The 17,352-nt window shown below is 31.1% G+C and overlaps 1 protein-coding gene across 5 annotated transcripts in view; it reads right to left on the bottom strand.

Moving 5' to 3' along the window:
• The window catches only part of LOC124362718 (ATP-dependent 6-phosphofructokinase), a 60,958-nt gene that overhangs the window by 31,476 nt on the left and 12,130 nt on the right, over positions 1-17,352 (bottom strand). For 3 of the 5 annotated variants that reach the window (XM_046817440.1, XM_046817435.1, XM_046817437.1), the window contains exons 4-7: positions 15,993-16,182; positions 12,066-12,276; positions 8,111-8,219; positions 1,536-1,724 (exon numbers count right to left, since the gene is read on the bottom strand). In XM_046817440.1, the coding sequence (XP_046673396.1) occupies positions 1,536-1,724; positions 8,111-8,219; positions 12,066-12,276; positions 15,993-16,182 (699 nt within the window). Of the gene's footprint in view, positions 1-1,535; positions 1,725-6,490; positions 6,600-8,110; positions 8,220-12,065; positions 12,277-15,992; positions 16,183-17,352 lie in introns of all 5 variants that reach the window. The other 2 variants (XM_046817436.1, XM_046817438.1) reach the window with 1 other exon arrangement.

Genomic DNA, 17,352 nt, shown 5'->3' on the forward strand with positions numbered 1-17,352 from the left:
AGCTTCAGCGGCAAGAGAAAGGGATGTTTCTAGATCTGAGTCGTTACTATTCTGTATTTTAGTTTGAATGTCATTTATGGTTAGCTCACATTCTTGTGCCTCCACCTGCTGTGTGTCCTCAAGATCCTGTTTGGAGTCATGGAGAACACTATTTGGGTCATCACATTTACAGCTATTGTAAGATTGCTCTGCTTCTAGTAATGCCTGATTTATTAGTTTATTTTTAAAGTTGTCTGTTTTTAGTTGGCCAAAGGTTGTCTTATATTCTATATAGGGGAGCAGATCAGCGTGTTTGATTTCTGCAGTTTTATTGTCACCAAAAAAGGTAACTCTGTATTTGTTTTCATTTTTGCCAAGATTTGTGTCAGTAATAACAGCTGGCCATTGTGGACAACCTTTTAGTTTTGCAAACACATGTTCACCTACAGAAAAAGTTGTCTTATTCTGCTTGTCCATATTATACAGGCCTGTATAAATTTTGTGATGTAATATCTAGTAGATTTTGTCAAATTGTTAAAAATAGCAGAAAGGAAAAAAATTAAATAGCTATATAGTAATAGAGTTCAGGTAGGCTCTGTAGAAATGTGTGCCAATGCTGAGTTGTTATTATGTCAGCTTGTTGATGCTAGGCTGTGCAAAATATTGCCTGTTGGCGGCCTTCATCACTTCTGTGTGTAAGTAGGTCACCATATGGTACCAGATTATTCCTATAAATGTTATTTTAAATTAAACAGAGCTTCTCCTTTGTAAATCAGTAATAGTGCTGTTTAATATGTAAAATATACATATATTTTTGTATTGTTAAGCTTGGTAATGGTTACTTGAGTGTTCTTTTGTTGATGTCATATGCTTAGGATTCTTGCAGTAAGTAAAGTTGTTGTTATTGAACTTGTTTTCTTGATTTAAAAAAATGGAAAATACTCACAGTACTTGACAGTTGTTAGTGTGCACAAGTTAGGTGTTGTTTTTTACTTTTACCACTAAAACTATAACTTATTACTGGAGCACTTTCACTGAGATTGTTGGCTGGCAGCCATATTGGATTGTTTTTTTTTTTTTAATTCTCAAACTACAATCTTAAGACATCCAACTAGGATTTTGTAGAAAATACCAGAGAAAACTTAATATAATAATTCATCTGATATGTAGTGATAAATAAAGTGTTTACTTGAGTCCATATTGTGAATAAATTTTCGTTATTCATAAATGTTTGGTTCAATTATTGTAAACATTTTTATTAACTTTATTTATTATAACATTTTTGCAAAATAAATCCTGTTTTTTTGTTCTGTCGTAATATAAATATTCAAACAGTTGTAGTGGAATGTCTAAAAGAATTTCATTATCAAAGGTGAAAGAGCACGCACAAATAGAGAGTACGGTTATTTTGAATAAGTCTTTTTCATATTTTCCAGATGGGTTTCCAAATCCTAGACCCTGTTTGGTTTCCAAAAGAATTTACCGTTATCTAGTAATTATAAATAGAACTAATCAAGCAAAAGTGTAAGAATATATATTGGTGCTTGAAGACTGACCAGAACCCTGTCGAAAGCTGAAGGACTGCCACCCCGCTGCACATGGCCAAGGACTGTGATCCTTGTGTCTTGTTTGAGGTTATCGACAACCACCTGTTTAACCTTCTCTGCTGTGATCGGCACTCCATCTCGGTCTATGGCCCCCTCGGCCACTATGATGATGTTCAGTCTCTGTCCAGCCGCCCTCTCCTAATCCATCAAAACAAAATAGAAAAACCTGTTATCTACAATAATTAAGTAATAGTAATACATTCACATAGTTTAAAAAAATTATAATTTTGAAAAGCTATTATAATTACTTGGGATTACAAGACCATGGATGTCTTACTCATTATGAGCCTTTTTGGGTCTTGCCATATAAGTGAATAGTTTTTTAAGTTAAAAATACCAGTTTCTAAATGGCTGTGTTCACTAGCTTAGCACTAATCAGTACATAAGGTATATAAATGTTACCAAGCTAATACAAAACACAGTAAATTAATACTCATTTAGTCTGATAGTTAATTGTAAATGTTTAATTTTAAGTTAAAAGTTTAATTAATTTCAGCAGTGAAAAATTTAATTGGCTACATAAAAGCATCAGTAATAAAGAAACATAAATAGGGATTAATTATAATTAATTAAAGATTTTTCCTTTATTTTAAAGTGAAAATAACATTTACCTAATTAACAAAAAAATATAATATCCACTACAACTAAGAATCACAAAGCAAGCTCTAGCACATAAAGCTTTATGTTACAGCTCAATTAGGTGCCACTACTGTGACAAACACAAATAATTCTAGTGTAGATTGGGGTTTTTCATGCAACTGAGTTGAATTATATGAGGAATTAAATCACACATATTAAAAAAGTAATAACTAACATTGTATAAAAGTTCAATTTAAATGTTACTTTCACATATTACTATGTTTGTTTTGTAAACTCCACAATAATTACTAAATTAACTCTTAACCAAATTGTGATGGCTTGAAAAACAATTTACTTAACGCTAATTTATAAATTTCAATTGAAAGCAAAAATGAAATGTAATTGTCTACTTTGTGTGTACTGTTTTCATTAACTCTCCATCTGCCAGTTGTACGTCACCTAGTTTATAGAAAATCAAGTGACGAATCTAAACGCATGAGTTCACCATATAGCTACTACCATGTTATTTACAAAATGGCCATTATTTTAAATGTAGACACGATTTATAATTACCTCTATGCTTCGTGAATATATGTTACTTTAGGATTAAATATTCAACTCTTAAGTTAATTGAATGTATTTTAAATTATTCAAGGGACAATCCTTAAAGTATAACAAACAAATTTTCATTACTGGAACTCCTATGAATAATTTAGTTGTTTCTACATTATAATAACGACAGCCCATGAAATAGTATTGTTGGTTGTGTCTGATAAAACAGTACAGTTGTACAGATTATAACTTTACATATTACATGTCAAAGGTGTTACATACTATCGGGATATTTATTACTTTATTATTATTTTATTATTATTAAAAATCAAACAAATAAATGAAAAATTTATATTACAAATAATTGTTTATTATTAAAATAGTTAATGAAAACTGTAAAATATTACTCTTTATAAACGTAAACAATTACAAAATATCATGTTAAAAATATAAGAATAAATAAAAAGCAAAAATAAATATTTGTTGCACGTTTGAAAAATTTAAACTGAAACCTATGAGAGAATAATCTCCAAATAATATATGATTAGATTACTTGCCATATTATTAAAAGTAACGTTAAGGACACACATACAAATTAAATACATAATAACTAATAATAAAAACCCCACACTAACAAGACGACACAAGATCTCATACTGAATCTACAGTATTCATAACATGTAAAGAATTTTGATCATCGCTGCACAATTACTATTATAAAACTAATGTCATATAGAAAGCAATAATAAATTATCACAAAAATAACATTCAAAATGATATAATTAAACACCTCCAGGCAACTACATCATGTACAAGATGAACTGACTGCTAATAGCTGACTGACATCAGCACTGTTATGTTGTTGACCGTTTTCTCTGATGGCTCAGATTTGTAACTATCATATTAAAGTATATAAGTACAAAGGGTTATCACGTGAGATGAAGAAAGGATCAGAAATTTGATAAAACATTAAATAAATGTAATCTTTGTTATGAACAATACTTTTATTAAATGTAAAAAGAAGAAACAAAATTTAAAGAAAATTATTCATATAACTCACAAACTAAGTTCACTTTAACACTGTGGCTATGGAGGGGGTAATGATAAACGCTTGTGTTCGACTGTAAGGACCAGTAGTGAACACGTTATGTCAGTTGGTAGACTTAAAAACACTTTAAGTCTCAATTTGTATTTTCGCACTTCTATAGCAGATGTTCTCAAAGTACTATTTCTACTTCACAATTGCTGTGTCAAAAGGTAGCTTTTGCTATTATAATGAAAAATATTTTTATAATAAATAATATTTTAATGGTTCTGACAATCGTTTAGAAAATGGCTGACAAGTATATTTTATCGTTTGAATTGTTATTACTTTTTATACTGGCAGATGAAGAGTTATGGTGATGGGTTTAGAAAACAGGGTAAATTTGTGTTATGGGCATCAGTTAGCTAAATTTAAGTACTATTGCACAGTTGAAAAATTATTATAAGTTATTTGCATCAAACATACTCCACAGACACAAATGCAATAATTAGATATATCAAATTGGTTCTCTCATTATAGAATTTGTCAAAGTATAAATTCAAATGTTACAAAGACCACGAACAAAATATTAAAAGCCAATAATAAAACTAATGCGAAAAACTAGACTACATAAAAACAATTTTATTAACTGTGTAAAAAGTGTTCCATCATTGCCTTATTTTGTAAAAAAACACTATTGATTCTATTTATCTAAATGTTTTGTTTCTTTTTCATACATTACTCATGTCAAACATTTAAAACTAAATATTGGATCACAATTTCAAACCTTTTTAAGGTTTAATAATCATTAAAAAACCAAATTTCATTACTAATTATATTTAGATGTTAAGTGAAAAATATACAAGTTTTATACAAAGAAAAATTTGAAATTTTGATTCACAATGTTTGTCTGTCCATTTTATAAAATTACATTAATTCACTAATACAATGTTTTTGGAGTAATTTTTAATAAAAATTGAGTAAACATATATATATCAAACTCTACGTTCCGTTAAGTTATCCAAATCATCCACCAAGGCGGCAGGCAGCATATTACTTAAGAGTACTATTAGTGTGACTAACAGCAAGCCTTTGTAATTTTTTCTCTCATATTTCTATCTACTTTTCACATCTCTACTAGTTACGCAAAGTGTAAAAAAATCAGCTTGGTTTATTAACCACAACACTATATTGCACTAACTTGTATATTATTTAAAACTATTGTGTTACGGCACTTTCAAAAAGTACTAAACAAAAAAAAAATTTTTTTAATTAGTATACCCAAATTTACCAATACCAAAGACAACACTTTTTTGTAAAGACAACCAATAAATATTAAAGTGTATTTTGCTTCAGCTTATTAGCTTTATTTTTTCATGAAGAATCCATCATACAAATAGCCTTAAAAATAACCGCTGGTGGGTTTCTAAAGCAAAATAAATAGTAGTAGTGGTGGTGGGTTTAAGACACTGGAGGAGAAAGTCTTAAACCGTTTGTAATTGCTAAAAAGATGATATCTTCAAGATATGGCTATAAAAGAGCCAGACTGTCACTAGTGCAGTAGGTCAATTAACACAATAAGTGTAAGAATGAGGTGACAGTCCTGTTACCCCTCCTGTACCTTTTTATCTGAATTTCATATTTTTAACTCACTCAATCCGCTAGTTGAAAGTTTTTCATAATTTGAAAATAAAACAATGTATAAAAACTACATAAAAACATTTAACAGAAACCTTTTTAATGGTTTACCAATAATTGTATGGTGATGATTGTTGTGTCCAAAGATTTTTGAGTGGTTTTAAACTTCCCAAAATTTTACATGTTATGGTTTAATCTCTAGGAGGTAAACTTCATAGAAATGAGACTATGGCCTTGTAGCAGTTGTTACAATTTATTATTAAGAGCCTGGGAAATCCTTCTTAAAATTGTGTTGTTATCTGTTTGTCAGTGCAATAACTGTTGATAGAAAGGTTCTAGAGACTTGAAACTTGGTATATGTTCCAAGTTCTCTATTAATTAAGGGCAGCAAAGCTTTCCTGAAACTCTTTGACTTTTGTTACGTTCTGTTGAGTCCTTCGATACTGTGTTGCATCAGTTTATTCAAGAAACTTAGTTGTATCAAAGAAGATTTTGGCTTCAATAGCAAATCGAAATTACTTAACTTTTGCATTATAACAATTCAAAGTGAGTCTGGAAAGAAATAAAACATGATTTGAACAAAATCATTCAGAGATCCTTAAAAAAAAAAACAATTACCAATTCACAACACTTTGTCAGTTTAGGTATGTCTTGGTTTTTAAATTCTCATCTTAGATCACCCATCCTACAAGTCTGGCATTTCATTCAAACAAGTCCATTAAACCATAGGATAGGAACAAGATTTGAGTTTGTTTAAGCAATGCCAGAAAACAATAAGAAAAAGAACATATTAATGTAATTTGTTTTCCGGAGAGCAATTTAAGGCACTAATTTTGTGTACAATTTATAGGACTTGAAGAAATTTGTATTTTGAAGGGTATCATGTAAACATGTACATAGTAATAAATTTTTAATTTCCCAGCCTCAGTCTGGTTTTTTCTAGCCACACCTTGTGTCAATGGTACAATTACTTCAAATAAAAGTAGTGAGAATTGAACAGTCACAATTTGTAACTCATTAACAATTTAATTGATTCTACAGTAGACAGATGGCAAAGATCCTACTATAGAATGGAATATTAAATATTACAATATGTTAATGAGTGCCTTGCCTGGAGAAGTTTTTTACACATCTTGTTGGCCCAGTCCCTTTCTGGAGGCCACTCGGGAATAAAGACAAAGTCAGCTTCACTCGTCAAAGCAGCGACTAAGGCTAGATACCTACACTCACACGGTAAATGCTGACGTTAGTACAGGCACAAACAATCACTGCTCATGGTTGGTTTGTCAGGTGCAGGTGGTTAGAAAGCAACAAAAACCAAGCAAAACAATAAAAAGGGATGGTGATACAACGACACAAAATTGTACAAATATTTTAATCTGATATACAATGTTTAAATCAGATTAAATATTATTGATGTTATGTAAATAATAGTGTTTTCAAATAGTCTTCAATAAATTCATGTATAATGCTAAATGTCTGTGATATACAAAATGGTATTTAAAGAAACTTATTAATACTTTCAGATAGCTTGAAAAATGTTGTGTCTTTTTATGCAGTAATCCTTGCTTGATTTTAAGAGGATGAGGTACAGCCATTATTTAATTTTTAAACTATAAAAAGAAAAGTAAAAGGTTTTTATTACTAATAGTAAAAATAACAAATTATTTTAAAATCTAAGACGTGTGGTTACTTTAATTTAAAGCCTAAATTAGCCAAAATGGTACCAATTTCAAAGGCACTTTCCAATCTTGTGATACTCGAACAAATGGTAACAAAATATTTTATTGATCAAATTTTTGTTTCATATTATGGCCAACCTCAGTAAAAAAGTTAAAAACCATATCATTAGTACTAATCACCAAGCTTGTCACACAGTTCAAAACACCCTATATAGACGCTACGAATATACACTATCACAGCACAGCGACAGTTTACACCACTTAGTGACAGCACTGATCCTGTTCTAATTTTCAGATGTACACAAATATTAGAACTGATCGTATAATTGTATTTGCAGCGATAACTTGGCTTGAAACCCAACCTTGTACAATATCTGCAGACTGTGTATGCCATTTAAAACACAAGGTTCCTTAATTTATACATCCAAAAATAAAAGGCACATGATGATCCGCACGTGTGGGTTATAGTTTGGGCTTAGTGAACATCTGGTAGGCTTGAACTGCTCAAGCCCCTACGGTATCTGACAATTATAAGGAATCCACTTTTTACTCCATCAATAAATGATTTAATGTCATTAACTTTTTACTAATAGCAAAAAAAATATTTTAAAGAAAATTCTTCATAACTAGTATCAGTATGTATAGTGAAAAATTATATTTGTTTGATTTTAACTATGTATTTCAATGAATCATGATGCATTTTCAAGCCAGATTCCTTTTATATAAAACAATGTTATCACTAAGTAATTCACAATGCAGGAAGTAGACCAATACGGAATATCTGTGATGGGCACCGAAAACTAGAGGGGGTTTGGGATGTTCAAGACCACCAAACTGGTCACATACGATATCGCTAAACCATGTAAATTACACTTCCGTATGCGCAAACACAATGTCCTATATTATTCATTTTTGGATACACAAATTAGGAAATCCTCACTTTATATACATTTTGAATCACCTCAAGAAGTTGGATACATGTTACTTCTAGTGTCTAAACATGCAGTCTGAAGCAGTCAGTAAGCAAGACAAGGTAAGTGGGGCCTTGCCTGCTCCAGCTTGTTGCATAGCTTGATGGGCCAGTCCGTGGGAGGAGGGCTCTCGGGACAAAACACATAATCTGCCTCACTAGTGAGGGCTGTTACTATGGCCAGGTACCTGATTCCACATCAATACATATTACTATACATGATAAACTATGGACACTTCATTTATGTGTTTAGCTAGTAGATATCACTGTTATAACAGGTACAATGATACGGTAACAAATAAATCATGTGCAGTTTTACATTTATAGTAATAAACGTTTCCTCAATATTGAACTTAAAACTTGACTGAGTTCTTCTTACTTTATACAATTGAAAGTGCTAACAAGCAGGTAATAAATTTGTTTCAAGAAATTTTTATTTTCCTTAAAGGAACCGGTGTCCTTCTACAGTAAAAAAGCTTCCATATATGAGGACAAAACTTTTTAAAATTATGTATTCAAATTTTTATTAATAATAAACACACAAACTATAAAACAAAATGTTAATAGCAATGCTATATCTAGTAAATATTAATTTGTACAATAAATTACAAAAATGAATGTACTGGATGAAAAAAGAAAACTATATTAATTAATTTTGAATAAATGGGGCTTAAAAAAATAATGGGTAAAAATGAGAATTTTCCTTAAAACACATTCTTCATCTTTTCAGAGCCACCCTCCCCAAAAATCAAGTAAACAAGCTTTTTTGGAGGACAACCGTTTGTGATATTCTTTAGTAGATCTCACTATACTAAATTATTTTTCTTAGTACAGATTTTGATGTACCTCACATTATAAAATTACTTATGATTATTATTTTGTAGTATATTTTTATTTTGTATTACCAAAATTTTTTTCTAGGTAGTATATGTTATTTCTTATTGTTATTTTCATTATACCAATAACTTTAAGATAATTAAATGCAACTTGTTCTATATTTTAATTAAATATTTTCCACCAACTGCTCGCAGGTTGTCTCACTGAGAAGGAGAAAGTAATTACTGATATAAAAATTTTATTTCTCAAGGTGTTCAAATAAAATTATTGTAATTGTAATATTATTAAAATGCTGTTTGATGGCATATATTATATTTATAATTACTATTGATTATCTTGTAAATAAGTGTTGAATACTACTATTGAGAGAAATTAGTTTCCAATAATATGTAAAGTGAGGGAAATGTCAAAATATTGTTATTTTAAAAATTATTAATATTTAGACTTTCCATAACAATTCTAATTGTAGTGTATTTGTATGTGAGCTTCATGATTTAATAATATTTTATAATTAAATATATCAATATAATTATTTTTGTGTTTATTTTGTGCAAAGTAGTTGGATACACGATTTACTTGTAATTTTTCATCCATTGCAATTTTAAATAATATTATTCAATCTTGTGCTTACTTTTTTCATATAAAAAATTCATTAAGTAACAAAATTCTTGCTACATCACATTTTTAGTTAGTAATTTTTTATTTTAAATACAGTGTTTAAAGTGTTCACATAAGTGAATAAGTTACATATTTAAAAGAAAGTATATATTAATAAAACCTTTTTAATTAAATTTATGATACTAAATTTCAAATAAGGTAGTCTGAAATAGTAAGCAGGTGTTGTTAAAAGCACAGACTATGTAGCAAGTTTGGATGGCACTGTTTGGCTGGTGCCAGTGCACACTGGCTGTCAGTCAACAATGTCAGCTTGTCACTCTGCCCACAATACCTCTCGGGAACAATAATTACAAATAATTAATTGCTACACTATTTTTTATTCGTTATAAATAATAGATTATAAAAATTACTGTACTATAAAATGCAAGAGCAATAGAGTTATTGGTAAAATGTTTATAATTTTAACCTTTATATTGCATAGTTACATATATAATATTTTATTATTATACCTAAGCTTGTTTTAATTTTAATACATTACCAACACTAAGGTAATATTTACAGCTGCAGGCAAGGAGTTGCAACTTATCCCAAAGGCTCTGGCGCGTCAGGGCATTCCATTGTTGTTGATTTTTTTTAGTTGTGGAAGTTGTTTTGAAATTTGTGCCCTGTTATATGAACTTTAGAGATTAAGAAGCAGCAAGTCAATTTCTTAGTTTCCATTGAGAACTTCTCTTGTTCGCAAAATCACAGTGGGGTTATCAGTTATTTATTTAGTGGGGTTATTTATTTAGCTGCTACAATATTTAGCTCATATTTATGAGTCTGGTGGTAGCAGCGCAAAGGCTAACATTTCTTGAATCCAACAAAATTTAGTGTTTTGCGTCTTTTCTCAGTCTGCATAGTTTAGAAGACCATGATGATCTTCAGCTCCTACACTCAACTTACAGGAAGATGCGTTTATTCCCCGGATGTCTGCTTAGGTAGAATAGTGTTATATTTTTAAGGATTTCAAGGTCAAGTTGGAACTTATAAAGGGGTGGTGATACTCATTTGTATCTTAACCAAATAATGAAAGAACTTTTAGTTCCTATATAAGTTTATGCTTTGTTTACATTTCCCATATTTGCTTTATTTTTAGAATTATGGAAATTTGAGATTGCTCTGTTCCTGTTTCATTTAGGCAATGATTTTGGCTGCCAAAATACAAACCTACTACCACTTTCTACACTACATTGGATGACTAGAACCATTGTATTCTTTGTGGCTATCACCTACCTTGCTTAGATCCTTAGCAAGTTGCAGCCATTACAGCAGCAGTTTCCTGTTACTCGGAAGCAAATTCGGAATAACATTACAGTACTTGTGACAGTAGAGCACAACTATTTACCAAGTACCTACAGAAGGAATTGTGGGCCAGAGCACTCCGCAGTCAATGGATGATTTTTAACTTTGGGAAGGTCCTTATCAGTAAGTAGAATCTGTTTCACTCTGAATCTCAAGTTGGAATTGTTCAGTTTGTCCATGTTGGGATCAACTGTCTCTAAACAAGAATATGTACAACAAGGGTGAAACGGCACTTAAATGTGTAGTACCATGCTGGTTCCCATGTATCGAAGTGTGTAGTAATATAATGCAAACTTGTAGCAGGAGAATAGTGAGTAAATGATGTTTCTATCTTAAATAGTCTGCATGCCAAGGGATAGCCAGTTACTGAAGATGGATTTTTGTCTCGAAAGTACAGAATTGACAATGCATGTTAATCTCAGAGCACACAGTTCTTAAAATTTGGTCCTCACATCTCAGCTGATAAGGGGAATCTCAGTTATGCGAGACTGCCATCTCGAAATCTATGTGGAACAAGATTACCTATTTATACAGCTGTGAGGGATAAGTAATTTGTCTACTTATTTTGTTTGTGGTAAGTGTGTGAAAAAGGGTCGGTGCTGTGGGTTCCAGTGCCCTTCATATTATTCCTTTCTCCTTCTGTATCATCCCTTTTTTTTCTTGTTTCCATTTATATTGGTTGTAATGTAAAGGAATGCTGAAAGAACATATAATAAAAATATCTTTGAAAAAAAAACAACTTATTACTTGTAGTTTATATTTTGGAAAATATTTTAGTTATACAAAACTGATTAATTCTTAGAAAATTTTTAATTGAAAAAGTTGGATTAAGCAAGGATTACTAACCAAATACTGAAAATTTTATATTGTTTTATTACTAAAAATACCAAAATCTAAAGTAAAATTATAGTTTATTTTAAAAATAAAATTTACAATCATAATGCAAACTAACAGGAATGCACCTAACTCTTTTTTTAATAGGTTCAAAAACCTTTAAAACTAAACAATAACTCTGAAACTAAATATAATCATGAAATCAACCAGAAAAGAGGATACGGTCATATTAAAATTACTATATTGCACTCTCGGAAGAACTAAAACATAAACGCAACATTTTAAAGACTATCGAAAAGTAGAGATAGTATTATTACACTATTCATAATTTATATGATGTTTAGATTTTAACTAATTGTTAGTCACTTAAACTTATTTATTTATTGTAATATAATACTGACCCACACTGGCGACCCATGACCTCCATGATGAATGTGCGTTGGTGTGAGTATGCAGTGGAAACTATTGCATCAATAGCTTCAATAATCCGATGCAACGCTGAGTCAGTTCCAATCGTCATGTCTGTGCCACAGAAATCATTGTCGATGGAACCTACCAAGCCAGCAATGTGAAGGTACTTGTACTTCTCTCTCTGTTCCTTTGTGATTTCACCTGAACAAAAATTGTATATTTAATATAATTACCAGATTTTTATTTCAAATATCAAATTAATGTAAAATATATATTACCAGAAAATAAGCAGCAAATATAACAAAGCACATATTGTATGAATCTAGAAATGCATTACAAAAACCCTGACATCGACAAGCCCTTCTTATATCTTGTCTGTCCTAGATACTTGAAACATGGTATATAAGTTACTATAGGTCCAGAGAAAACCCTTATTGATTTGGGATCTAAAAAGTCAAAGGCAATATCTTCATCTGTCCGTCTGTCCATCTGTGGAATAATTCTCAAAATAAAAATCCTAGATACTTAAAACTTGGTACATAAGTTCCTCTTGGATCAACAAAAAATCCCTACTGCTTATAGGGCCATTTATCCCTTTGTCTGTCTGTGTGATAACTCCTGATTATAACCTGCTACATATGTTCCTCTTGGATCAAGAAAGAACCCTATTGATTTGGGGGAGGGGGGTCACAGGGTGATGGTGGTAGTCCATCCATCTGCCTGTGTGATAATTCTTGGTTGAAAGTTTGTACTTAGATTCCTCTTGGTCCAAATAAGAACGCCATTAATTTTGGGATCAAAAAGGAAAAAGGCATTTGTTAATCTGTGTGATAATTCTTTCATTATGTTATGTAGGATCCTTTGATGCTCCCTTGTATCAGTTTATTAAACCTTTCCAATAACTTTATGTAGTTTTAGCAGCAGAAGAAAATAAAAACCACTATTTAAGACTTACCTCCAAAATATACAAGAGGCAGTAAGACAAAAATGGACATCTAATTGGTTCTTGAGAAGCAATTGTAGAAATATTGCTCCACAAACTTACTTTAACAACTTCACTAATACAATATTATAATTACTTGATAGTCCAAGTAATAAAAGCGTTGTTGGCTGGATTCAGGTTTAAAATATTTAGTAACATCAACATGAGTATCGTAAGTATATAATTGCAACAATAACTATGTGGTTTGACAGAAAATACTTAGGTAGTTATAAAACTGAAACGTTCTCAATAAGTATTTCACATTACAGGGTGCACCATTCCTCAAGTTAAAAAAATTTTAGAAATAACCCGTACAGAATCAAAATCTTGGCTTTTCCTCAAATATGTTACATTTCATAAACCAATGATATGTCAGAGCTACTAGACACTGATGTATGAAGGTATTGGCAAGGGATCCTTTTCTCCACCTAGTCATCTTCATGTACCTTTATGAATGTACCTACTCTCGGTGGTGTAAAAACGTATGGAATGTTGCTTAATCACAAAAATATAGGCCTGAAATATTCTTCTGTCAAAAAGCGTTTCATTCCTCCCATTGAAATCTAATTGTGGTCAATGATTTTCGGAGCCCTAAAAGCGTTTGCATTGATAACCAGATCAAGAAAATGTATACATGTAAGGGTCTAAAGCCTTCTTCGGTCAAAAAATGTCTATTTCCAATCAAAGTAATCTACTTCTGGTCTAAGATACTTCTTACACCATAGTTGTCCCAATGAAAAAAATATATTTATAGACGGATCTGAAAAGTCTTCTTCGTTCAAAGAGCAACTACGTCTGGTAAGACATTTTAAGTGTCGTAGTCTGTTGAGAGCATAATACACATCTGTTTCAAATTTCACTTTACAAGGGCAGCAGGAAGTTCAAGAAACAAAATATGTTCTTCTATGGGCTGCAACCTTATTTCAGCCCATATGGAAGCTCTATCTTAATGAAAAACCTTTATTTTATCTGTAGAGAGCATAAGACTTGTGCATTTCACTCTGTAAGTTGAAAAATACAATTCTTCTAGGGATTGTAACTCCATTTAATCTCCTATGGATAGTTGATCTTCGTGAATATACTTTTGTTTTTCTATTTACATCATTTGGCACGTGAGTGTCAAATTTTATCTTTATATGACATTAAGAAGTTAGAAAAAACCGTAGTTCTCCTAGGGGTTCTAACCTCAATCCAACCTCTACGGATTTTCTGATGTTTATGAAAATAATTTATTTTTTTATTGAAATCGTGAGTCATATTTCTGCCAAATTTCAACTTTCAACAAGCTGGAGAATTAGTGATGAGTGAGCATATAAACCATGATTAAATATAACTAAGTATATGTTATTATTTTATATGAACCGTAATCCACTTAGATCAGTCTTCTTAGTTTCCTGTCAATTAGGCTAAACTTATACAAATTTAATTATACCTACTGTCATAGTCTTTTTCTAATCTTTAAACAAAACAGTTACTGATAAAGAAGATATAACACTGTCAATACTGAGTACTACTGATAATTTTAATTAAAAAAACAGTATATTCTTTGTTACATGTGAAAGAGATCTATTGAAGTACATCAAACTTTAAATGACATGTTCGACAACATGTGCAGTTGGACACTTTATAATTACGTTTTTCATTTTATTTTGTTTCATTGTTGGTGTAAAAGCAACTTACTGCACCTAAAGTAGATTTTTGTTTGTGTATAGTATACTACCAATAGAAAACTCAAAATTATTCTAAACTGTAAGACTGTTGCATTTATTTCTGAGAAGGTAAACTTAATTTGATACAAGATGTTGTAGATATAACTTTAATACCATTATCATGAACCATGACATTATACAATTAATTTAACTTATTTCTTTAACTTAACAGCTGAGAGTAATCAATGTTGATTTTAATTCCAAATTTAAAGGAAAGTTCAAGAGTTTCAAGAATAAATTAAACTAAATCCAATAGTCCTAGAGTGTAGCCTACTGAATAGAAAATATTTTAAATCTGTTGGTTTTAGTAACTTTTTAACGGGTCTCTAGCAAAATTTGTGGTATAAATGTGAATTTGAACACTCAAAAAGTATACATTTAAAATAAATCATCTATTATAGCACTGTTTGCACTTTCTTTTTTAACGTTTTGGAGCTGGGATGTTTGTTGTGACTTGGTACAGGTTCAAAACACAGCATAAAGAAGAAAAAAATATTGAAGATACGTAACTACACTACAGTTCCCGCTAATGACTGATTTCATCCAGCAGTTCTGTTGTTTACGGACCAATATGGATATTGAGAAATACATCCAATTAGGTAGCGGCATATATTTCCCACCAAGTGTAGAAGATCATTTTGTGGTCAAATGTTCCACTAATATCTATTGGAAATGTAAATAACTAATAAGCACCTACATTATCTTTATAAATTTCAAATACCTAGCTGTCTAAATTCAAGAAAAATATTCTTTTGCTATTATTTAATTTCTTAACACCCAAGTTAGCAAGTCTCTTTTAAAATATTATTATTTTTTCCATTTAATTTAAAAATAAAATAAATGCATAACCAACACAGAAAACTAAACACTTTGTAACAACATACAAATTATGTTCTAGCACATCAATATTCAAACTGTCATGTTTTATATTGATGTTCTCTCAAAGTGATTCATTTCTGTTTAAAGCAATATTTATGCCCAAGGGTTAAAAAAAATTGGGTTATTTGGTACTCAAATTCAAATGCAATGTAATTTGATGTATCTGTATTCTAAATACTAATACCTACTCAAGACAGGAACAATGTTACAACAAAATTCATGCAGACAAAGAAAATATTGCAGCTACAAACAATGGTCTTATACATTTTCAGGAAAATATTCCCATGACCTCCCCTCCACCCAATTAAGCACAAGTTGTAATTATTTAGGATCACTTAATTATATACCATTCTGCAACAGAGAATCTAGGAGGCTTGGCCACTCTTGTCGGAACAGGTTAGCGCCTGTCAGAGATCCGTCTCCTCCAATGACAACCAAGTTGGTGATCCCCTTTTCCACCAAATTCTTGGCAGCCTTCTGCCGGCCAGTACGTTCTCTGAAGTCAGCACATCGTGCGGAACCAATTACTGTACCACCCTGTGAGTAACAACATATTCATTAAACATATACTGTATATTTTTATATTCTGTTTCACTACAGTACTTCTTATTCTTAACACATTAACTTTCGTGTTAATTTTTAGTATTTGATATTGAATGTAAATTTATAAATACAGAAGATGTTTGAATGTATTAAAATTTTATGGTAATATCATTTGCATTTTATAATATTGGCATTAATTGTTTATCATCGTATTAGTATTATGTGAAAGTTTACAGTAGATAATTGGATGATTGATATGCAGTTATACAAACCTCAAGGACAGATTTAGACAATAAAAAATATATATAGATTTCTTATAACTCTAAAATACCACTCATAATTCTAAAAATTAATTCAAAGAAAATTTACTGTAAACACGGTTGAAACTGCTTATATTTATGTAGCTGATCAAGTCAAAACGTTGGCAGTGCCAAACAATTTTGTACGAGGGTCATCCACAAAGTAACCTCCGTTTTGAAATAAAAAATAAACCAGTTGAAATACAAAAAGTTTATTATATAAATGTTAAAACTAGAGCTTTTCTCTACTTTTCTACATATTCACCATACAAATTCAAGCACTTATCGTATCTTTTAACAGTTTTTGAAATTCCGTCTGAAAAAATCTGCCGCCTGAGAACGTAGCCAACCTGTCACAGCGTTTTGAAGCTCTTCATCACTCGCAAACTTCTGAGATGCAAGCCACCGCTTCATGTACAGGAAAAGATGGAAATCACTGGGAGCCAAGTCCGGGCTGTAGGGGGGGGGTGGTCAAAAACGTCCCATTTGAACTTTTCTAAAAGTTCTGTTATTCTTTGAGCTGTATGAGGGCGGGCGTTGTCATGGACAAACACAACACCAGATGTCAGAACACCACGACGCTTGTTTTGAATCGTTCTTCATAGCCCTTTTAAGATTTCACAGTGGGCTGCAGCTGTAATGGTCATACCACGCTCCATAAATTCAACGAGCAAGATGCCCTTAGCATCCCAAAAAACTGTAGCCATCAATTTTCTTGCTGAAAAAGATTGGCAAGCTTTCTTTGGCTTGCTTGGCGAAGCGGTATGACCCCATTGCATTGACTGTAGTTTTGTTTTGGCATTCACATAAGGCTACCCAAGTCTCAACATTCAACACAAAAACGGTTTTTCAACATTCAAAAATG

This window comes from Homalodisca vitripennis, chromosome 5 (assembly GCF_021130785.1).
Source record: "Homalodisca vitripennis isolate AUS2020 chromosome 5, UT_GWSS_2.1, whole genome shotgun sequence".
Lineage (NCBI taxonomy): Eukaryota > Metazoa > Arthropoda > Insecta > Hemiptera > Cicadellidae > Homalodisca > Homalodisca vitripennis.